General features: G+C 40.0%; 1 protein-coding gene across 1 annotated transcript in view; it reads right to left on the bottom strand.

Annotated features, from left to right (window-relative positions):
• Nucleotides 1-22,605: 22,605 nt before the first annotated feature.
• Nucleotides 22,606-24,601, bottom strand: part of JMY (junction mediating and regulatory protein, p53 cofactor) — a 64,060-nt gene continuing 62,064 nt past the window's right edge. The window contains exons 9-10 of the mRNA XM_065875012.1: nt 23,963-24,554; nt 22,606-22,910 (exon numbers count right to left, since the gene is read on the bottom strand). Of these exons, the coding sequence (XP_065731084.1) occupies nt 22,606-22,910; nt 23,963-24,554 (897 nt within the window). The remainder of the gene's footprint in view (nt 22,911-23,962; nt 24,555-24,601) is intronic.

The following is a 24,601-nucleotide window of genomic DNA, read 5'->3' as shown; positions in this document are numbered from 1 at the left end:
CTTTTATTAACCACAGAGTGTGTATTGGGCCCTGGACATGTCAGGTCATTTGGGAAGGGCAGTAGTGGCTCTGCTTCACAGAGTAGCACCCAGGGACCCTAGGAAACCAGTGGTCACCCAACGCCATATAACTAGCAAAGAGTGGAATCTAGTTTGAACTCAGATGGGCTTGACTCCTTTTTTTCTCTAAGAGGCATGTTTTTCTTTGCCAACCTCAACAACGAGAGAAAAAGAGGCAGAAAGATAATCTAAAAAATGGAGTGACTGCTCACTTAAGAGGCTGTAACAAGATTGGAGCTTGGTGGCTGTTGCTAGAGTCTCCAGGGCAGGGTCCTTAGGAAGATTCCTAAATTGCTGACCGTGACTCATTCAGTCCTTTCTGTTGCCTGATTTTACCATCTGATCACAAGACTGTGCTGTAACTTTGGAGTGAAAAAACAAAGCTAAGAATCCATACAGTATTCTCAACTCCCATCTAATGCTGTGATTCCTGAGATGCCTACTTTATACATAATGGGGGAAATGCATACAAGGAAGTTACATGCAGTGACTGAACAACACTCCAAATACGGCTTCCCACTTGTGCCAGGATAGACTCATGCATGTGGACTTAGAGGAGCCTCAGGGACAGGTTTTTGGAAAATCAGGCCTTGGGGTTCTGGAAGCTTAGTACTCTCACTACAGAGCACTCCTGTTCCTGTCTCATCCCCCTGGAAAGAGTCCCGGGGTTGGGGTTGCTGGAGTCGGGGTCAAATGAGGGGTCAGTAGTAACAAAGGTGATGACACCCCCTCATTCCTCCACCTAGAGAACCTTCTTAGCCTTTCCCTAGACATGTTCTCTAGTAAAGAACTCCTTCCACGTCAGCCTTGCTGGGATCCACAGATTTCAAAATGAAGATTTTCGTTCTGCCTTGTCTAAATACTGAGACAGGTTTTGTTGCAGACTGGGAGCTGGCAGCAGCTCTCCAGAGCCAGGATATGTAGAATTCCTTAAAAACATGCAGCATGGAGCAGCATGAAAACATTAGAAATGCTTTTGAGAATCAACTTAATCTTCCAGCTCTGAAATCAGCTACGTGATGATGGGGGCTTTTGTTTTCTTTGCAGAGCCTAGGCTCCCTTTGAGAAAACTGACAAATTTGTAAATGTGGTAAAGATAACACTTTTCAATAAGCTGTTATTTCTCCCTCTTTATTATTTGGGTCAAAGAATTTTTTGAATTTCATTCCAATTCTTTTCACTTTGTGTATCAAGAAAAACAGTCATAGCAAGAAAGACTTGACCAATATATTCTTTTCATATCACAAATTCTCTTCTCAAAGATTTTTTCTGGGAGGAATGAAAGTAATTTTATTTGTTGTTGGGTTATGGTCAAGTACTTGCAAATGACGTTTTTTTCCATGAAATAGGCACTTTCTGATCTACCTGATTACAATACTTAAAACGTTATACATCCAGTGGCGTCTCATCTAAAATGATTTGTTGTTACTGCTAAAGATGCTTTTACAAATATCCCTCCAAGTGACAACAGAAAGCAGACATGAACTGATTTTTTAAATTAGAATTTTGTTAGCCTTATGTTTTGGATTAAGAAAGAGATGTGGTCAATTAATGGTTTTATTCCATTTTTATTGCAAACAAGAATGAAAAAGAGAAAAAATATTTTCACACTGGATTCCCCTTGAATGAATTCAAGCAAAGTTCATTACTAGTGGTTTTGCATCTGGCAAAGGTGTAAAATTGTGCCCATAGAGGTGTTGATTTGCTCCAATTCAGCAGGGCCCAGCCCTTTGGTGGGCAGTGCTGGCGTGGGAGAAGTGGCCTTCTCTGCACATCTGTTAAGTCCCAGGGGCTTCTAGGGTTTGGTCAGAAGCTCATGCTAAAAACGATCTTTTTCCCCACCAGATTCTAGGTAGAAAAGGTATGTCATCCATTCATCTGTTGATGGACACTTAGGTTGCTTCCATGTCCTGGCTATTGTAAATAGAGCTGCAGTGAACATTTTGGTACATGACTCTTTTTGAATTATGGTTTTCTCATAAGCCCAGTAGTGGGATTGCTAGGTCGTGTGGTAGTTCTATTTTTAGTTTCTTAAGGAATCTCGGGAATAAAGACGCAGACCTACTAGAGAATGGACTTGAGGATACGGGGAGGGGGAAGGGTAAGCTGGGACGAAGTGAGAGAGTGGCATGGACATGTATACACTACCAAACGTAAAATAGATAGCTAGTGGGAAGCAGCCACATAGCACAGGGAGATCAGCTCGGTGCTTTGTGACCACCTAGAGGGGTGGGATAGGGAGGGTGGGAGGGAGACGCAAGAGGGAAGAGATATGGGAACATATGTATGTATAACTGATTCACTTTGTTATACAGCAGAAACTAACACACCATTGTAAAGCAATTATACTCCAATAAAGATGTTAAAAAAAAAAAAGGTATGTCATCCACTATAAATGATGACTGGATCTTTTCAGACTCTGACAATATGAGTCACATCTTAGGACTATGCAGTTCTTCCTGACATTTCCTTCCATGAACAATTGCACACAATTCCACACACTTGTGTTTGCCATTCAGTGTTCTTCACACACATGGGACCTGCAACTCTGCTTTTGACAGGCTCCTCATCTCCCCAGGCCCCCGTTTCTTTCTCTGCAAATGAGGGAAATGGCCTATAACTCCTTCCAACCTCTTCTTCCATCTCTAGAATATTCAATACATTAAGAGGACAGGGTTAAGAATCATTGCTTCGAAAGAAACTCTAAGATTTCTATCATCTGAGGGCAAAGGTGGGCCTGCAAGTCATTTATTGTCTCAAAAAATTAAGACCTTTCTTTAAACAGGGACCTACCATATGATCCAGCCATTCTACTCCTAGCTACTTACTCCAGAGAAATAAAAACATGTCTGCACAAAGACTTGTACGGGAAGCTTTATTCCCCCAAACCACAAACTGGAAACAACCCAAATGCCCATTAATAGATGAAAGAATAAACAAAATGTTGTACATCCATACAATGGATTACTATTGAGCAATCAAAAGGAATAAAATGATCCATGCAATAACATAAATGAATCTCATTATGCTGAATGAAGGAAGCCAGACACAAGATGACATACTGTACATTCTGGTTATGTAAAATTCTGGACAATGCAAACTAATCTATTACAGTTACACAAGGCAGGTCAGTGCTTGCCTGTGGACTGCAAAAGGTACAAGGGACCTTTTTGTGGAGGGAAATGTCCTGTATTTTGATTGTGACGGTAGTTTCACAGGTGGATGCAACTGTCAAAGCTCATCAAAATGTGCGCTTTAAATGAATACAACTTATGTAAATTGTTTCTCAAAGTTATCAAGGAAAATTTTTTTGTAAGCTCTTGACCAATCTGAGGCTTGAAGAAAATACATAATGGGCAGCGGATAAAGTTTTGAGGGGCCATGATATCAAAAAAGGAATGACAAACCCAAAATATTCTTAAACATTCTGGAAAGCCCTTTAGTTTCTGGGCAGCATGTATGAATTTGTAGGAAAATAATTTATCTTCTGATTTCAGGTAAAGCCCAGAACAAAGAACTGCCTTGGAAGCTAAGCAAGGTATGTTGCTCCACAAACAAAGGCAGGTACATGGTGGTGAGCAGCTTCCTGTCTTTGCAGCAAGTCAGGCCCCTTCATACCGACTTCTTCCTTCACTCTGCCCGAGGTGGTATTTACGGGTCTACTCAGGGGTGGATTCCATTCTACTTTATGAATGTCTATTCAGAAAAACTAGAAAGCTGTAGGGCATATTCTTCCTTTATAGGCCACATGGGGCGACCGATTTTAGTTGGCACCAACTTGTAGAATCACAGGATGTGAGATTTGGAAGGAGCCTCAGAGATTCTCCTGTCCAACTTCCCAAAGGAGGAAGCTGAGGCCCAGAGAGGGTAAGTGAGTGGCCTAAGAACACAAAGCACCAGCAGGACTAAAAATCACTGCTCTCTGGGAGTCTCTCCACTTTAATACACTGGCTCATCACTTATTGAAAAAGTGCAACCCAAAATCTCTAGCCAGATCCTAAATCCAGGCTTAATTAGCCTGCTGCACCTTTATTTTTTAAAATTTTTTAAATGTTTTATTTTTTTTAATGAAAGCTGTAAAATGGTTGGATTCTAGCTGAGAGAAAAGCAGCAGATTCCCAGTTCCGGCCCTACTGCGAGGAAACGTAAGGATCAAACCTCAGCCCGGGCATGAATGTGAGGCATTTATGATTCTTGTAGAACTTGGCAGCAATTACAAAAGCCTGCTCCATGGTGGAAATGACCATGTTAAATTTCCACTCTTACTTGCATTTGCAAAAATAGAATAAAATTATTTCTTGGGTAGAAGCATCCTCTGTGACTGGGAAGTGCTTCTTGTTCGTTGCTGCCCCTTTTACTCTTCATGTATTTCCCCTTGATGGCTGTTGAAATAGCAGATATTTCATACAGAGAGAACATTCATCACAGCAGATTCTTGATTGAAGTTGAGTCAGATTCTGCCGTGAAGCAGCCACTGCCAGGGAGTAAATTAGGCCTCTCTGGAAGCTCCACCACCACCCAGTCTAATATGGCTTTAATTTCCAAACTACAGTTTGGCAGGGCCAGGTCTCAGCACTGTCCCCAACCTCCTCCTCTTGCATCTGACCCCTCGGCGCCTGGGTTTCACGGGGCCGAGACGTCCCCTTGGGGGTCGTGATGTTGCTTCCCAGTGGTATCTGGATGGCACCTGCCAGCTGGTGCCGGTGCAGGGGAGACAAAGATGATAGCTGTGTAATTTAGCAGTGCCCTTGGCCCTTTGGTTGGCCGGTGTGCTGTTAACATGTTTTGCTCTTCCCGCAGACTCCCCAGAAGGTCTGTTGTAGAGTTTGGTAGAATGACTAGGACAGTAACTTCTGGAAGAAGACTTCGGATTGTTGGAATCACCCCAAGCTGAAGAAGCAACACCGGCGGCCCCTGCTTCTGTGAGGGGGCTCCTGGATCACCAAGCGACGGCACGTCCTGGAGGTGTCGGCAGTGCTGGGGCCCACCCTTCCCCGTGGTGGTGTTTTCTGGGTCACTCTGTCTTGTCCTGAGGGCCATGCTGTGCCGTGGCTGCGGGACACACCTTTCATGTGTGGGCACCGTGGATGGGCGGGTCTAACCCCGTATCCGGTGCGTCCCTCCACTGAGCACCGTGGGGGACAGACTCCCTAACACTGCCGACACCTGTGCATCCACAAGGGCATTTGTCAGCGCTGAATTCCTTGTTGAGCAAGTGGATAATAAAGGTACTGACCTTAATGGTCTAATCAAACCAGTGTAGTAGTGACACAAGAAATCATTGAAAAACTGCGGGCGAAGAGCTGAAACTTTCTCTAGAAAGTTCGTTAATGACCAGAATAGATTATATAATCTACGTACAATCATGGAGAATTGAGATGGGTACTTGAAAAAAAAAAACAACCAAAAACACATATTCTCCCCACCTCCTCTAATCCTTTGAATTTAAATCATTTCCATCATTGAGGTCAAAGGTGTTGGGGCCACCTGAAGTACAGAATTAATTTTCTTCTCCATTTTCTATTGATTTATTAATTATAAATGTAGTCTTTTGTTTACCTAAGAGACAGGAATACAATTGCTATTTCAAGTCACTTTTACTTTCTATTTACTATTTTTTTTTTTATCAGCACACAAGCATGTTCTAGTGTCTCTTACCTTTAAAAAACGAATCCGCCCTTAATCCTTAGAGCTATCAGTTGATTCCTCCCCTCTTCACTGAAAAACTTCTGAAAGAATTGTGGGCTCATGAATTATCTCCATTTCTTATCTTTCCATTTGTTCTTCAGACTTCTCCACTCTGGCTTCTGCCCATACTGCTCTGCCAAAAGTACTCTCTCCAAGGTAACCAGTAAGCTCTATGTCGTCCATTCCGGGGAGCATTTCTGAGTCCTCATCTTCCTGGAATGCTCCCTGGAGGACCATCTGATAATCTACTGCACACGGAAGAAAAACCAACTCACATTGTGGCAAACAAAGCAGTGAGTTTATCGTATGGTTTCTTTAATAATTTTCTCCCCTCTGCTTCTCCCTTCTTTCTGGCATTAATCAGATATTAGATTCGTTGAATTGATCCTCTGTCTTTTCTATCTCCTTAGCTGTTTATTCAGCTCTAAGAGTTCCTTGCCTATCTTTTAAACCTTGTGTTGCATGTGTAATGTCAGCTGTCAGTTTTTGTTTCTCAGTGTCCTCCCTTGTTCTCAGATGATTCCTTTTTATTGCAACACATTCTTGTTTCATGGATGTAGTATTTTGCCTTACTTTTCTGGCAAAATTAATTTTAATTTTTCCTACTACTTCCTGAATTGTCTGTTTTCTGAGTTACCTTGTTTGTTTTGGTCTCTATTGTGTGGGGACTTTCCGAAAATGTCTGTGACTCAAAGTAGTCTGTTCATATTCTACAGGGAGACCCTGGGAGCTCTAGGGGACCGAGAGGGTGGAGCTGGTGGACTGGTGGCTTTGGGGGTAGGTTGATTGGGTGGGAGGCCAGCTTTGTCATTTGGTAAATCTCCATCTCTCCTCACACCCAAATATTACCATGTGCTGGTCTTTTGTCTGGGGTGATTTAGTTTCTCCGGAAAGGGATCTTCCAGACTCCCGGGAGGGCGGGGTGGGGACAGATGCCTCGCTGAGAGCCATGTCAGAACCAAGCAGGAGGAGGCCAGGGGCCTTGTGATTCTGAAGGTAGATTGTAACTCGATCCTACAGTGTTCAGCATTACCTCTGCCCTCCTCTTGGACTGCTATTTGAGTCTACATCTTCTCTGGCTCACTTTTTCCAGGGAATGAACTTCTAGACTCTTGCTGTGGGAAAGGAGGGTCTGGAAGGTGGGGGGAGGGAAGGTCTCTTGCTCCTGTTTGAGAGTCCCACCATTCTCCCTCTTTTCACCTGATACCTCTCCCCACCTTTCACAGAACACAGTGCCCCCCAGCGGTGCCAGACCCCTCGGGACTCGGCCGGCTCCTCAAGTGTCTCACTGCAAGCTCTCAGGTCAGCTCCCTCCACTCGCTTAAGCCGTTTACCTCCCATACATCGTTCAAAGGCTGCACCTTTTTTGTCCATAATTTTCTCCTCTTTTGTTCTTTATTCCTTTACTGTCATGTTAGGGCTTTAGGAGGGAGTATCAATTAAGGCATGTTTCAAGCCACCATATTTAACTGGAAGTATGTTGGCATTCTTTATAACTTCGGATTATATTTTGATTCTTTAGGTCTGCCTTTCCACAGAAAGTCAGAAAATAGAAATTCTGACTTTTTCAGCTACACCCAGTTCTTTCTACAAAGAGTAAACATGAAGGTAAGGATTTTTGTTGTTAATTTAAAATGTTGCCTGTTACATAATATTCATTTTGTGTCATGTAAGTGAAATTATGTTCTATTGAAGAAAGAAATGTGTATGGTTATTGCTGCTTTTTCAAATTATCCAGGAGCATCTATCCTACTCTCAGATGTCCTTGCTTCTAAGTTACTCAGATCTTTGCAGTTCTTTGTGAAGGATTTTGGTATCAGATCTTCCGAGTAATAATAGCTAACATTCATATATGTGCCAGGCACTCTTCTGTGCCCTCATCTAACCCGTACAACAACCATATGAAGTTGGTATCATTATTTGTCTCTCTCTTCGGAACACAAAACTGAAGCACAGAGAGTAATATGTCCAAATTCACATGGCTAATGTCTCAAGAGTCCTTGCTCTTCACCACTATGCCATGCTCTGTTGCAAAATCTTTTTCTTCTATCTGATGAAACTTCTAAAGATTTTCCCACCTACTTCCCCAGAGGAAACTTACAATATGAAAACACCTAGAGAGAGAGTTTAAAACACACACACATGCACACACACAGCCAATTAAAAGAAGCTGTGTAGACCGGAAGTCTGAGATGAGCTGGTTTTTCCACTGGAGCAATAAATTTGGCTCTGATTTACTGTCAACTAATTTTAAAAAGTGAAATGTTAGATTATACGGTTCTCATTGTTTTGTAGAGCAAGCATGCACATTATTTTTCAGAGAAAAAAGTTTTTGGCAACTGAATTCTAGAAGCAATTTCTACAATGCTAATGAAAGAACTCTAGGGTTTTTAAAAAGCTTTTTATTGGAAATGTAATACATAATCAGAAAAATACAAAAACATAAACACACAGCTTAGTGAATTATTATAAAGCGAACCCCCATCTCACCACTACCCTGGTCAGGAAAGAAAAGCTTAGCCCCACAGAAGCCCTCTGTATGCTCCTTTCTGGTCATGAAGCTCTGGTCTCCCCAAACGTACCATTATCATGACTTTCGTGCCAATCATCTTTTTTTTTCTTTCTGTTAGTTTTACCACCTAAATAATATCCTAAACACTATAGTTTAGTTTTGCGTATTTTTTTAAAACTTTGACTGGAATCATGTATTAGATATTTTTGCTTTTTCTCGACTTTATGTCAGTGAAATTCATCCAGATTATTTTGTGTAGCTGTATTCATTTTTATTCTATAGTACTCCATTGTCTGACTATACCACATTTTAGGGATATACCACAATTGTCCATTCATCAGCTGATAGACCCTTGGGTTGTTTAGTTTGGGGCTATTAGGAAGAATGCTGCCTTAAGCATTCTTGCATATGTCTTCTGATTCAAGGATACACACATTTCAACTGGGTCATTGGGTGACCATATTTTCTTTATGTCTCTTCCCATCATGTTCCATCTATACATGTCTATATCCAAATTTCCCCACTTCATAAACATACCAGTCATAGTGGAATATGGCCCACCCTAATGACCTTATTTTAACTTGATTACCTCTGTAAAGGCCCTATCTCCAAAAAAGGACACATACTGAGGGTCAGGACTTCAACATATGAACTTTTTTTTTTTTTTTTTTTTTTTTTTTTTTTTCTGCGGTACGCGGGCCTCTCACTGTTGTGGCCTCTCCCGTTGCGGAGCACAGGCTCCAGACGCGCAGGCTCAGCGGCCATGGCTCACGGGCCCTGCCGCTCTGCGGCATGTGGGATCTTCCCAGACCGGGGCACGAACCTGTGTCCCCTGCATCGGCAGGCGGACTCTCAACCACTGCGCCACCAGGGAAGCCCAACATATGAACTTTTTGAGGGAAACAACCAAGTTGGTCATACTAAAACAAGGAACAATTCTAGAAAGAGGACAGTTTGTGCATAGGCCCTAAGGTAGGAGACAGATAATACACAATGCTAGAGCTCAGCAAGCCATGAGGCTGATAGGAAGGGCCAAATCACAGTCAGCCTTATAGTCCGTAGGAAGGAGATTTGGGATTTTATTCTAAGTGCAAGGAAAGTAACCGGAGGGTCTTATGCAGTGGAGAGACATGATCTCACCACTTTTGAGTGGAGCTGGAAGGAGACAAGAGTGGCGGTGAAAGATCAGTTAGGAGGCTACTGCAGTACCCTACTTGAGAGATGAATGTGGTCTGGACCAGTGTAGGGGTTAGGGACAGAGGAAGCAGTGGATGTATGCCAGATGTAAAATGGAGTTAGGGTTGACAGGACTCGTTGGATACGGAGGATGAGGGTGAGAAGGGCAGCAAGGATAACTTCCAGGTTCTGAATTCCAGAACTGGATTAAAAAAAAAGAAGAAGAAAGAAAGAAAGAAAGAAAAGATAAAACTGAGAAGGATTGGATCCAGGTTTTCATAGAATAGGAGTCAAGGGAACCATTTTGGACATGTTATGCTTGAAATTGCAGGAGGCATCCTAATGAAGAGATCACGGGGCAGTTGCATACATACAGATCCAGTGTTCTGAGAAGAGGCACAGGTTGCACACATACAGATCCAGTGTTCTGAGAAGAGGCACATACAGATCCAGTGTTCTGAGAAGAGGCACAGGTTGCACACATACAGATCCAGTGTTCTGAGAAGAGGCACATACAGATCCAGTGTTCTGAGAAGAGGCACAGGTTGCACACATACAGATCCAGTGTTCTGAGAAGAGGCACAGGCCAGGTAAAGTTGGGAATCATTATGACACAGATGTCGTTTAGAACCATGGGGAAAGGTGAGACTAAGAAGATTGAGAAGAGGGTTATGAAGAAAATCTAGAAATATCGCTTACATATAGTGCAGTGAAAGAACTGCTGGAGTTGGGGAGATAATATTCTACCTGTTACCTTCTGATGATTCACCTTAATGCAGTACCAAAGCTTAGATAACATTAGAGAAACTCATAACTGAAATGTAAACACCTTTCAGCAAGTTCTGGGTCACAGTGAATTGATTGTTGCATCTTCTGATGGTTGTTGGAAGAGTTAACCTTCTGTTTCAAAAACTTGGCCCTGACCCACACACTTGCCGGGGTAGGCCATCCTATTTCTGACAAGAGGTGGGTCACAAAGTGGCCTGTAGGTAAGACCAGAGAATTTTTAAATTGAGATTTGAGCCACTGGAACACTTGAACTTTTACTTAAAGAAGATTCCAGAGGTTTGGGTCTTTAAGCGTGAAAAAGATCATTTTGGCCTAAAACATTTATAGGATGTTTTTGCCAACTGGACTACTTCCACCATAGAGCCATAGAGTGGCTTTTGTATAATGTAATTTTGAATAAGATTATATTGCAAAATGCCCACGTTGGCTACTTTCCCTCATCTCACTCCTCTCCCAAGTCAATAATGTGAATTTACTGTTCTAGCATAAATAGATATTTACACACTGTAGAATATCTGCAAAATATTTACACACTGTAGAATATCTGCAAAATACACACTGTAGAATATCTGCAAAAATTTTACACACTGTAAAATATCAGAGTAGTGCTTCTTATTCTAAATCTTTCATTAAGAAGTTTTAGGAATAACTGTGATTGATTCCTGCAAGACTTCCTTTTCTTTCCATTGGAAAATGGTTACAAACAAGCTAAGGTTTCTTTGAAGTTTGCCAATCTATCATCTTCAATTACACAAAACATCTGTCGGTGGAGGAAGTTCAGTGCCCTTGAGGATGAGTAACTTTTTAATTGTTCTTGGTGGTAAACTATTCTGACAGAAATTGGCCAGTGGCTTTAGTTGCTTAAGGCTTTTCCTCAAAAACCATTATCATCATACTCATAGACCTGCTATAACTTGATAAAAGGACTTTTAAATATTTCAATATAAAAGGCCTCCAGATAACCACAGAGATAGACTAAGACATTTATTCAGGGTTGAAACAATTCAAACTGGCTGCAGTCACTGGGAATTTTCTAGCTCTAGAAGCACATGAATACAGATAAGTCGCTGAGGCCAAGAGAACACCCCAGCATCTGCAACTCTCAGACGTCACTGGAAGTGAGACAAATAATGGTCTAGGAGTTTTTATGTGGGGATATATATGTCCCTATGACTCTCCTTGCAGGAAATATGTTCTGGGGAACAAAGTTCTTAAAGCCACAGAGCATAATGGCGCTATGTTACACCTAAAGCACTTCAAAGGAATCTGCTATATAACTCATTCATGTCTTAAAATAAGTTGCCTCTGAAGAGATTTGAACTTAATAGCTTTTTTTGGACGGACTTTATTTGAATATTATTTGAAGTCACATCTAGATGTCTTTGAAACTCTGTTTTTATTCTTCTTGAAAATGTTTAGTGATCAAGTGTTTCTCTAGCACATCTCAACACAGGAGACTCAGACCTAGTTTTAGCCTAGAATGAAGTGCTCTTCTCCAGACCATCTGACGTGAACGCTGAGCGCCACTTGCATCTTACAGGGTTAGGGGTAAGAGGAAGTTGAAGATGCTGTGGGAGATAACTGGGCAGGGCAGTGTTTAAAGCAAAGCCTGCCAAACCAGTAGTCACCCCAGACACGTTTAATATCTAACCCTTTTCTTGTGCCTCATATGAATTGTGAAGATTAAATCAGATTCTGTGATTCTTCCTTTCATGTCTTGTTTTCCCTTCAGTGTTCTGATTAAGAATGTTGACACACAAGGAGGGCCAGACACCTACTGCCTATGTGCTTTCCAAATGAACATAGCTGATGGAATTTAGATTATGACGAGATAAGAACAGCATTTTAGAAACATGTGCAGGTGGAAAGGCATGAGCTGAGCATGAAAATGTAGATACTAGAGGTAGACTTAGGAGACCAAAGTTGGCCCACAGAAAGCCTTGTGGCATTGGTGCACGATTTCCTTAACCAGCAATGGAGCCAGGAAGCCCAGGACTCTACAGCAAGGCCTGGCCGTTGGAATTGGTGACAGGGAAGAAAGATGCTTAACGGCCTGAGTATATGAAGTCCTCCACAGCAACAGGAAGAGCAGGTGGAAGAGGCAGGAATGAGGGGAAGTAGGAAGTGGCTGTGATTAGAGGATGGACCCGCTTGAACTCTGCAGAAGAATTAACGGGTCAGCGGTCTGTTAGAGGTTAAGCTGACAAATAGTTGAGTTCAGAGAATGGCGAGAGCACAAAACTGGTGAGCTCTTGTGAACAAGCAAGATTAGTAGTAGAGAGCTCTGGAGAAAATGTTAGCAGCGAGGGAGAACTAAGTCTCTGGTGAGCAACAAAGCTGTGGGTCGCTGTGGGAAAGGTATCCACTCGGCACTGGGACAGAGCGCTTGGGAAATGTGCTTAAACTTCAGTAACTGTCAGAAATAGACGGTATGTTGGTGGGTTTGCACCAAAGAATTTTAAACCTCTTCCACACCGCTTCCTGTAGCAAAGAAATGAAGTTGCAACCAGTTTACAGAACTCAGCAAGGTCAGGACGAACGACGGAATCACAAAGGACTAAGGAATTCCACAGGGCCTAGATTTCCAGGGGAGGCTGTCGCCTGTCTTGCTAAGTCACCCAGTAAAGCCCATTCCAAACCAGCCACAGCATGATCTTGCCAAGGGTGGACCAGGATGTACTGTGTCGAGAGCTGAATTAATGTGTTAACTAACTAATTCGTTTTGAGGCAGAAGGTGATTCTGTCAGTTTGGCCAAAGCACTTCTATTAAGTCCATTCTCTAAACTCTCACAGAAAAACTATCTAGTAATCAAAGCCCTCTGTTTAGTTTCAGATATATTTATGGAGGGAATACATGGAAGTAAAGGCCCTTCCTTGGGAGAAGTGTCTCCCTTAATCTCCCCCAATTTAGAGGATCACAAATTGACTGCTAAAAAAATGAAAGGCATTTAAGGACCTTCCAACTTTGGAGGTCAACATTTCTAAACCATATTTTGTTACAAACGGGGGCTGGGAAGAGGCAGAAGCACAGGGGTGGAGAGTCTGAATCCTGTTCATCGTGTGGTAACAAATGCACAACTCGCTATGCTCCTTCTTATTAGAAATGAAGTGACATCATATTCCACCACTGCTATTTTAAACAAACAAAATGAGCTCAACTCAATAAATATCTTTTATTAAAGAAAAAAGGAATATTGTTAAGCACCAAAACTGTGTGTTGTTCTATTGCCTGTACAAGAAGAGAAAGGGGACTGCAATACTTAGTGTGCAAGTACTCTGAAGTCGTGAGTGTAAAAAACATGAGATACAAAGCGATACAATAATTACAAGGCAGAAAGTCGCACTAAAGAGCAAAAGGCAACAGTCAAAACCATTACTGGAGATTTCATAGTATTGCTCTAAATGCTTGCTTAGTTTTTTTTCTTTGTACTTTTAATACCTTAGAATGTTAACTGAGCATATTTAAGTACTGTAAAATGTGCAGGAGTTGTCACTTACATTCTGCACACTGTCCATTTAGTGTAACGGTGTTAAAGCCATCCCGAAAAGCCAAGCACAGTGTGCTAGTGTTTTGCTTAATATTGCACAAAGCTAGTAAGTGGTGAATTGGTTCGCCATTAAAATTTTCATTTAACCAGAAAGGCTAAAAGAACATACCAGTTTCTTTCGCCCTAATGGGCTTTTATTCATGCAAAAGGATCTGTAGCCTTCGATTTTTCATAAATTATACATTATGGTTTCACACTTTGCAAGACGTATAGTACAATAAGAAATACAATGGAACAGTGGGGATTCTGTCCAAGTCGAAAAAGTCAGAAGTCACTTGCATGGGTTGTACTGTCTACCCTTCTTTGGTCACAAATGAAGGGAAAATGTCATCTTGTGATTATGAAGAATTCTTAAAACCAATATAATTAGTACTGGGAAAAGCTGGAATAACCTGTTGCACTCTTTGATAGTTAACCACAGAACATGCAAATTAAAAAGAAAGAATTCCCTTGTTAAAACTGAACTCTTTAACCAACACCCACACCTTTAGTATACCTCTCAAATCACTTACCACAGACTTTCCTTAACTCACCAATTGGAGCCTCTCTTAGTCATACCTGACCAAAAAACCCAACACTTTCTCTTAATCCTCAAAACAAATGACTGCTTTGAGATTCAGTATAAGATAACATGGATAAAATATTTAATATATCAGCCTCAGAAGTATTTTCTGTACATGCACCTTACAGTGGCATAATAAATGTGTTTGGAGAAGGGGAGAGACACATGAATTTGGATTTCCATCAATCAAGTCCCTCAAATACCAAGCTGTACATTTACTGTGGGTAAAACAGAAAATTTCAGAATGAACATATCTTTGAAATAATTCAATGGGCAAACATTTACAACAGACACACACACATGGAATCCAGACTCCCTCTTGCCTTTAAAAATCCTTTACATAGATGATAGTTTAGGCAGCAATATAAACTCGTTTTATAGGAAAAACTTTTAAGTTAGACTATATTTATAGGATAAAAAATACCACTGCTTCATTTTACAAAGCAATTAAGCAGAGACTTTAATGTGCTTTAAATAAAGAGCACTTTGCAGCAAAGTTCAGAAATAACTACTGCATTGTTCAGTAGCACTAAACGAATGCAACATGCTCCAATAGTAAGGTGCTTCTACTTTCTTACCTCTCTTCCACCTACAAATCAATCTTGTGGTCGATCCTCTAAGCATAGTTGTTCTTCTATGCTAAGCAATAAATGGGAAATAAAATCTATTTAAAATGCACATTTTATATTATTTAAATTCAGTGCAAGAATTAGGTAAAACGTGTTCAGGTTTCTGCTATCACTATCAAATGGATGCATGTTAACAATGCAGCTGCCACAGTTTTTAAATGTTTTACAGCTGTTCAAAAAGACTTTTTACAAATAACCTGGTATAAGTATATGAAATTTCAACTCCCTGATAAGGCCTTTAGGGACCCATTAGCACTTTACAGGTTGGTATCTGATGTTAAGTACATAATAATTAAATTATAGAGGTTAAAAAAACAGGCTCGTATTTAGTGAAAGAAAAGCTTTCCTTATGCACACACGCGATGAATGCAATTTAAAAATGGAGTCTTAGGGAATGTATAGATTTAAATTGTATTAATTGTATACTGGTCCCATTCCAAACAGAGAGGGTACTGCCCATTGATTTTTGTCCCACTGATACAAGAGTTTTAATTCTTAGTGTCTGCTATGGCCAAAGTATGCTTTACAATCTAACACATCACATTTTATGACATAGAGACGTCATGCCACATGTTAACAAATATTGCTACATAGTTCAGCTTTGTAGAAGCAAGGCTCCCCCACCCCCATTATATAGAGTAGAAAACATTCTGTGGGTTCGCATAATGAGAAAAGCCCCCATATTCTCACTGTGGAAATACTACACCTGATGAACTGTTAGAGCTGTGTATTTTATAGAAATGTTTCCGTTCCACAATGAAGAACTAAAGAATGATTGTTTTTATACCGCTCACAAACTCAGTAAACCTATAAAATATACACGAAGTGAGCAATTCTCATCTTTTAAAATTCCTCTTTAGCCAGGTATTTCTTCCTCATACTGCTACCCTACAGTACCACCAGGATTTTAAGTCATTAGGAATACCTTTCCTATACAGGCCACCTTGATTATATATCCATGATTTTAGTCGTATTAGTAGAAGAGATGTTCAAAATTGACATTCAAGTGAGCAGTAACATTAACCACCAGACATCCAGGTCATCACCTACTTGTTTCCCTATTTTAAGTATGCTGCAGTTGAGACTAGGTTGGTAAATTAACTGCTAAATTGATTCAGCATAAGCAAGCAGCTGTTTGTAGATTCTTGATACAGAAATGATACATTAACAGAAATATAACTGTCAAGTATTTTAAACCATATAAGTAGTACAGGCAAATTTGGGACTGGAAACATGATCATATATAAGTACCATCATAACAATATATACAAATTTTATACCAAGGACAAAGATGCTCATTTTATTAGGGGCAAGAATAAGAAGGAAACCATGCTTATATAATTTTTGTTGGGCTCTAAAACTGCTTTTTAATTGACATGTGGATTCAACTGGACACATGGACTGTAGTTATCTGAAATTCTAATATTTGTGAGAACTCCAAAGGTTGATGACCTATAGTAACATGTAATTTTGTGGAAGGAGGAACCTGAATCCAGAGGAAGGGAAGTGGATGTGTTGGAGAGAAAGTTGCTACCAGAGAATGAGCACAGGGGTTGCTAATGAGGCTCTACAAGTGTGAGGACAACCTTCAAGGAGTGCTGTGGTGGGGTATGCTTCTAGCTGTGGATACACTCCTGAAGGATTCATGCAGATCTGAACACCCTGCATTCTTTGCTAGAGACTCATTACAACATGGCTCAGGAGAACAGATTATACGACCCTTTTAAAAGTGAGCATTGTCTCTTAATGGAATCCCAGCTATAACACTAAGTGGGTAGCAGTTTCCTCTAGACATATTAAGGTTCCAGTGCTTCTGCTGTCAATAATGACATAAGATCCTCCTGTATTTTTCTAAATGTCAATAAATGAAACAAAACTGAAAAAACTGTTATGAACAAGCATCCAAAGGCATAAAATAGATACGTGACTTAAGATTTGCAAATTTGCTTTAAAATTTTTTTTCAAATATATCAATCAAATCAATCATTCTTTAGGTTAAAAGGCATGTTTCAATGCGTTGCTGAAGGTGTGTTACAAAAATCTATAACCCATCCCCACTGTAATCAGGGGACTGAGATTAATTTTATATTAGATCTGTATTCCTAATATTCTCAGACAAGGTGTAAGAATGAGGCTAGAATAAAGCCAATATATTGTGAAAATGCTCATATTCTCATCAATAAACATAGTCAATATTTAAGCAGATTTTGTTTTATATAACCTGTTGCCAGAAAATTTTCTCCATAATTATTTTAAAGGAAATAACATTTTCAAGTAACAAAGGTGTGAGCATTTTTGTCCTTCAGGATCACTAATTCAGATACATTTGAGGGCTTTTACTTCAGGACTGCTTTCTGGGTCTAGGCCAGAGAATTGCCTCATAAGAAAGAAAGTTCATTTTGGTATGTCAGCCATTCATATAATGGCCAAGACCTGTCTTACACAGAATTACACTCTACAGAGTACTGTAAACTGGGTCCAACATATCTACCTTCATTCAAGCCCACAACAGTCCTGCTGAGAATTCGTATCAGCTCCATGCATTCTTCAGGACTCCATTACAGCAAAATCAGCACCTAGAGCTACATACATATGTTTAAGAATTTAGTGACGATAACAAAGCCTCTCTCCCAAAATTCAACTCCAAGCATGTGAAATGCCAGCCAAAGAGGCTTTTCTGCCCGTCTACTTTCTGTAAATTTGTAGAGCACGTTTTTTTTTTCCATTGTGGAGCATAAAAATAAAAACAAATGGTGCATGTTAAAAAAGACTTAAGATCTGCATCCCTACTATTGAATCCTGATTTTTGATTCTCAATAGGAAAGTCATGTTGAGTTATAGTAATCAAGCAATAGTTCAAACAAAGACTAAAAATAATTTGCAATATCAAATTACAAAGTATTGCTTCCCATAAACAATGCTGCACATAAAATTCAAACTATTATAAATTCACAGTTATGAAGGGCTATTTAAAAGCATGGAAATTTTTACTCTGAAACCTTACAAATTCTAAGTGTGTGGGATTCTAAAAATAGGTCATGTTAAATGTATCACGTTGTGGTAAACACATTTATAGGTGTATCTCCATGGTTATGTATCTTTTCAGATGTTGTGGAACATCTTTATGAAAATTCCTTTGTAGATGAGTAATGTGGGAATTATCAGTGCATTTCCATCTGATTTCTTCCAATTCCTGCCCTATAGCTATCATGATTAACTTCTTTTTCAGAATGTCACACTATTTAAGCTGATATGGAAGAAGCTCTGTATTCTGGGCAGATGACTATTCAGTGCACTGAACGATGGATTTCAAAGCAATCTCAACGCAGCTCACAGTAGATCTGTCAACCCAGTGTTCTTCCAACTCATAGCGACTCCTAGCTTTACTGGCCACTACAAGGATGTAAATGGGTAGACAGGTGGAGAAGGTGCTTAAAAAACAGGAATCTTCACAAGGCCTTTTCTCCGTTGCAGTCAGGAACATTGCACATCTAAAACTCATGTTAACCACCATCTGTTGGAATGACTGGAAAAGTGATAACTTGCCAATTGTGCTTCCTTTTTCACACCACTGAGCCAATACACTTTGGATCTAATGGAATCCAATTGTGGGACCACATGTTTACAATTTTGTAAGAGCCGATGTTCAACTGTAGGTATTTTTTTCATTCTGTTGAGTCACCTGTTTACAAACAAAGTAATACTGTATGTTAAAAAGGACAGCCTATTAAAGACAGTATGTATATATATTCCCTCATACCCTTCACAAAATCCAGTATGAACACTGATGGTTTTTTCTTTCAAATGACCTTTTTATATAGATGATGTATAAAAAACATCTTACAAAAGGATATGTTTGTATTCTTTAAAAAAAAGTAAAACAAAATTTGAACATGGATTTTGATCACTGTTGAAAGGTCATATGTCAAGATGACTATAGTTAACATTGCTGTGTGATATACAGGAAAGTAGCTAAGAGAGTAAATCCTAAAGAGTTCTCGTCACAGGAGAATATTTTTTATTTTCTCTCCTTTTTCTTTCTTTTCTTTAAGATGGATGTTGGCTGAACCTACTGTGGTAATCATTTCACAATATATGTAAATCAAACCATCATGCTGTACGCCTTAACCTTATACAGTGATGTACGCCAATTATTCTCAATAAAGCTGGGAAAAAGAGTTTTTTAAAAAGGTTGTATGTTAGATTCACTTTCACTTTTCTTCCTTTTACTCTTAACATTTTATGTCAAAACTATACACTAAAAAGATAAATACAATCTAAAATCTTTGCCTCAAAAACTGTCAGTATAATAAGAGCTATCAAATGGCAAGTTTAAAATACACCAGAGAGAGTTGTCATTATAATTGAGATTTAGAGGACAGAGCTAGTACTGTCTTTAAATGGATGACTTTACCAGGACTTTGTAAAATTCAAAATAGTTGTGTTTGAGATCCATGCGCTGACCCACAGCACAGGAGAAACATATATATGGCCTACTTGTCAGATAAAAGCTGACATGTGGCTTTTGAGGACTTGAAATATGTCTAGCGTGACTGAGAAAGTGATTTGAATTTGACTTAAATTAAAATCTAAAACTCTGTAAAAAATACTTTTCCATTAAGCACAACTTGGTTGTTTTGGTACGACTGTTCAATGTAACCAATGAATATCTGGCATCCAAACTGAGATGGTGCTACTAGTAAGTGTAAAATACTCACCGGATTTTGAAGACTCAGTACCCAAAAAAAAAAGTAAAGATATTGACAAGATACTCTTTTGGATATATCATTTAGTAAAATATTACTGGAATCAATTTCACCCATCACTTTTAACTTTTTTAATGTGGCTCACATTATATTTCTATCGGACACCATCATTATACTCATGAGTTTAAGAAGGACCCCACAGGAAACAAGTTAGAAATAATAAAAAGTCTATACAATTATATATATTCCCTTACATTTAGAAAACCCCTTCAAAGATACTATTACCTATGGCTAGGTCTGAGATGAGTTTTTAGAGGAGGATGAAGCTGAACATGTCCAGGACCTTCAGTTTTTATTTCATGAAGTTTTAAGAAATTAGTTCTTCAAAAACAAGTATGTAATTAATTATTTTGAATCTATAAGAAACCAATTAATAGGAAATACAAATTACAGCCTTTTTAGCCATCTGTAGAAAAGTGTCTAAAAGTTCAGAGCCTTTAAAAATGACTTCCTAGGGACTTCCCTGGTGGTTCAGTGGTTAAGACTCCACGCTCCCAGTGCAGGGGGCCTGGGCTCAACCCCTGGTCAGGGAACAAGATCCCGCATGCCACAACTAAGAGCCTGCATGCAACAGCTAAAAAGATCCCACATGCCGCAACTAAGACCCAGCACAGCCAAATAAATAAATAAATAAAATATTAAAAAAAAAAAAAAAAAAAGACTCCCTAAGACCACACACAGGCAGTGATATATAGCTCTTTATCAATGGCTGCTCAACTGGTAGGGATCACAACTAGTCTGTGGTTTGCTTCTGGTGTGGGATACATTTAGTCTTCAGTGACTTTGCCACTATCCCAGTTCATGCATTTTCTGGCAGTATTTCATTGTTCCTCTCCACATTATACTACATACACCAGCCATGAACAATCAGCCAAAAAAGGGGAAGGTTTTAGGTGATTTTCAGAGTGGTATTCATTATGGACATATTCTTAACACCTGACATAAGGTTAAATTAGCAGCCAAAAGCTGTAAGTAACATCCCAGCTACTTGAATATACGAAATGCATGCTTATGTGAAGGTCCAGCACTGGGATCACCTAATCAGTGCCAACATGGTAGCTTCTGGCATAGGTTTAGGGGTTTACTGAGAAGCTACATGCTGAAGGGGACAAGGCAAGAGGTAGCAAGCACTGTGAAGTGGGACACAATCTACAGTCATCCAGTGTGGGAAAGATTCCCAGTCAGGCACACCCGAGTCTCTAGACACACTCACACACTTGAGTGGACACATTTACATTCCTCTACAAAGCATGGTGTACATATGTACAAGCACAAATAGTTTGAAATTATTTGGGGATCCAAAAACAGTAAGTGACCGATAATTAAGGCCTCTACAACTAACAGGAAGAAAGGGTGCCAACAGTCCCAAGACCCATGGCCATGGCAGACGGTGTTACTATCAGATGTTGGTTAGAGCACATGAACGTTAATTAACGCCCAACCACTCATCAAGATTTTCCATGCTTTCTGTTAAGCTACAGTGCAGATGCTGGTGGGGAGGGGTGGAGGTGGGGAGTGTGGAATTGGCACATTTTCCTGATGGACCCATGCCCAAAAGGGTAAAAACTGCTTTTAGTAATATTTTGATATATCCAAAATAGTATCTTCCAACATTTAATCAATATTTTAAAAACTAATGACACAGTTTCTGGGTTTTATCTTTTTGTAATAAGTCTTTAAAATCCAGATGTATGCCTACATATGTATCAGTTCTACTCTTTCAGAATCTTTGGGAGTGAAGGCCATGAATATGCATTTTTTTTAATTTCTTTTTTTTTTTCGGTACGCGGGCCTCTCACCGTTGTGGCCTCTCCCGCTGCGGAGCACAGGCTCCAGATGCGCAGGCTCAGCGGCCATGGCTCATGGGCCCAGCCGCTCCGCGGCATGTGGGATCTTCCTGGACCGGGGCATGAACCCGCGTCCCCTGCATCGGCAGGCGGACTCCCAACCGCTGCGCCACCAGGGAAGCCCGAATATGCATTTTTAGTAAGCTCCCCCCTGGTAGTTCTTAAGATCAGGCACAGTGATTCTTCCTTTACCTACTCCCACCTACTTCCCCCTTTTGTAAAGCCCACAGAAACATATTCCATCAAGAGAGCATAATGATTAATAGAATATATTTGCATACTTTATATTTTGCACAAATAATATTTCAGTTATGGTCATCAGCAATTTGATATACTATTTGATTTATAGCATGTGTTATCTTTACCAATTCTATGTAGTTAGCATAATTTGTGCCACATAACTATATAAATTAGCTTATTAAAGCGTAGTGGGGGACAGCTCTGTATTACCTTGGGAGAATGCCAAATGTGTACCAATTCCCACAGGGTACTCAATAAGATATGTATATTATGTCAGCTGCCATTTTATCTAGACAATGCAGTAATTACAATAAGCCCTAAATGATAAACTTTAAAGGCTTAGAAAGCTAAATAATCCGACAATGCAATGACTTTTCTAGATTCCCTTGTGGGCAGCTAACAAAACATCAAAATTCAATACGCATAACAGTTTGCAACTGAAATACCTAAGTTAGAAAAAACCTTTTCTGTTTTTTTAAAGCTAGAATAAGACTGTCACTTTACTAGAATAAGACTATCCTTTTTACTTGGGATATAGCTTGTACTGAAGAAATTTTTAATGAGCAGGATATAAAAAAACACAGCATTTACACAGGAACATCTCTGTACTTTTTTTGTTATGTTTCCAGAAACTACAGAAGTAAAACCTGAAGTTATGATCCAGGCTATAACTGAGCTGTATAATAAATAATGAACCTCAGATTCAATGACGTATAACAGACCTCATCATCCAATACAAAAGCTGTATTACTGGAACACTACTGAAGAAAAGTAAGACCATTTACTTGTTAGTTTTCCCAGTCTGTACAAGGCAAAGCCTCCTCGTCATCCTCTGACTCAGGGGATGCTTCTTTGATTCTTCTAAGAGCTTCATGGATGCTCCGTGTTAGAGGGTCCGTGTCGGGCAGAAGCGTGAAGGATTCTCTCAAGACTTCCTTCTGTACCTTCTTCAATTTTACCCCCTTCCTTATTTGTGCCAAGATATTATTATCATCTTCATCAGGAAAAGGAGGCAGAGTTCGTTGTTCAACCTTTCTCAGATGAAAACTACCACGCTTCAAGGAAGCTAGCACCTCATCCATGGGTGAGCTCACTTTAGAAAATGAAAGAGAACAATTATGATTGCACTTAAGAGTCAGGAACTGTATAACCTCCAGACTTTAGGACTGTAATAGCCCAGAATGCTAAAAATATATCTAGAGAAGGGACCATGAAGCATGGACACAACGTTGCCAGAACACAGGGGATACTAATTATGCTTGTTTAAAAAAATCCCAAGACCCAAATTCCATGTCAGGCATTACTGGTATTCCTATCATTACTCATGTGAGAGAAGTGAGCAGATTGGGGGCTGGGGGGTGATCTTTAGTATTATTATGGGTGAGACTCCTACAGAGTTTCCATAATGCAAAAGTCCAATCAAATTCAGACAGTGACTGCACATTTAATTTTAAAAAATTAAATTCTGGTTCATTATGGTGACTGTGTGTGTGTGTGTGTGTGTGTGTGTGTTTTTAGTAACTGCTTTACATATGAAATTCTACTTGGGCTATGGTAAGAAATATTTTATAGGATGGTCTCTCAGATTAAAAAGTAATATACAAATAAAATGTTCTCTCCATGAATGCTAAAGCTCCTAAGGGCCAAAATTATTTGCTGTTTTCAAAAACATCTTTATTAAGGCATATCTGACATGCAATAAAATATACATATTACTCCCTATTCTTCTTTGCTTCTTTATAAAAGATATGCCAGAGTCCTCAATAAATATGTAGCCAAATGTTACATGGTTTTGCCAATGTTCTCCTGACCAGACAGCTTCCCTTTTCTTGTATTTCTGAGATTTAAAATCATATTGTAACACAAAAGGAGCCACATAATACATGTTACCAAATAGATCAAGTCAAAAGATATAATTTAAAAAGCATCGCTAAGAGCTCAAGCAGGTCCATATTTGTGTTTGTACACGTGTGCAAACATGGGTTGGTAAGAATTCTGCCATGCTGAGACCCTGAAAACCTGTTTGCTATCAAATAATGTCCAAAAATAAAATGTTTAAAGCTTTGTAATGTCCTAGGAAATAAACAGTCCTTTAACTACATGCCTCAGTCAACAGATGAACTCAAAAATCTTTTTTTAACTCACCTCTCTTCCTCTGCAAACCTTCAGCAGTCTTTTTGAGCTTCTTCCTGGCACTGACGAGCTGGCTGCTGTCGAAGAGGTGTGCTGAGGGGGCACTAGCTGACTCTGGGATCCTCTTCTCGTTCCCCTCCACTCTAGGCAGACCTTCCTCCAGTGTCTCTGGGGCCCCGTCTTTACCGACAGGCAGAGGCGGTGGTGGTGGAGGAGGAGGAGGTGGCGGGGGAGGTGCCGGAGGAAGAGGTGGGGGGAGTGGATCTGCTGTGGCAGAACCTGGTTTAGGGTCAATCTTACTCAGAAGTGGAGGAGATGTGGCGGGAGGCGGTTCAGAGGTAACACCACCGGGAGGTAACGAAGTAGCTTCAAGTTGTGCTGATGAATTGTCTTCAAGCTGTGTGAGGCTTTGGGCTTCTGTTGTCTGTGATGACCCGAGCTTGCCCCTTCCTTCCTCCACTCCCTCACTTTTCTCTTCTACCTGTAGCGCTCCTGGCAGAGGGTCACACTGGTCTTCACAGGACACGGGACTGGCTGCACTTCTTCTTCTTGCGTGAGCCAGTCGCAATCTGGTTGATTTAAGTATGACCTGGCCTGGGTATCTCTAAGAAATCAGAAGTCATTATAACTGGTTAGATTACAATTTATGAA

This window comes from Phocoena phocoena, chromosome 3 (assembly GCF_963924675.1).
Source record: "Phocoena phocoena chromosome 3, mPhoPho1.1, whole genome shotgun sequence".
Lineage (NCBI taxonomy): Eukaryota > Metazoa > Chordata > Mammalia > Artiodactyla > Phocoenidae > Phocoena > Phocoena phocoena.
The sequence above is the reverse complement of the archived record's forward strand: the minus strand, read 5'-3'. Positions and strand labels throughout refer to the sequence as shown.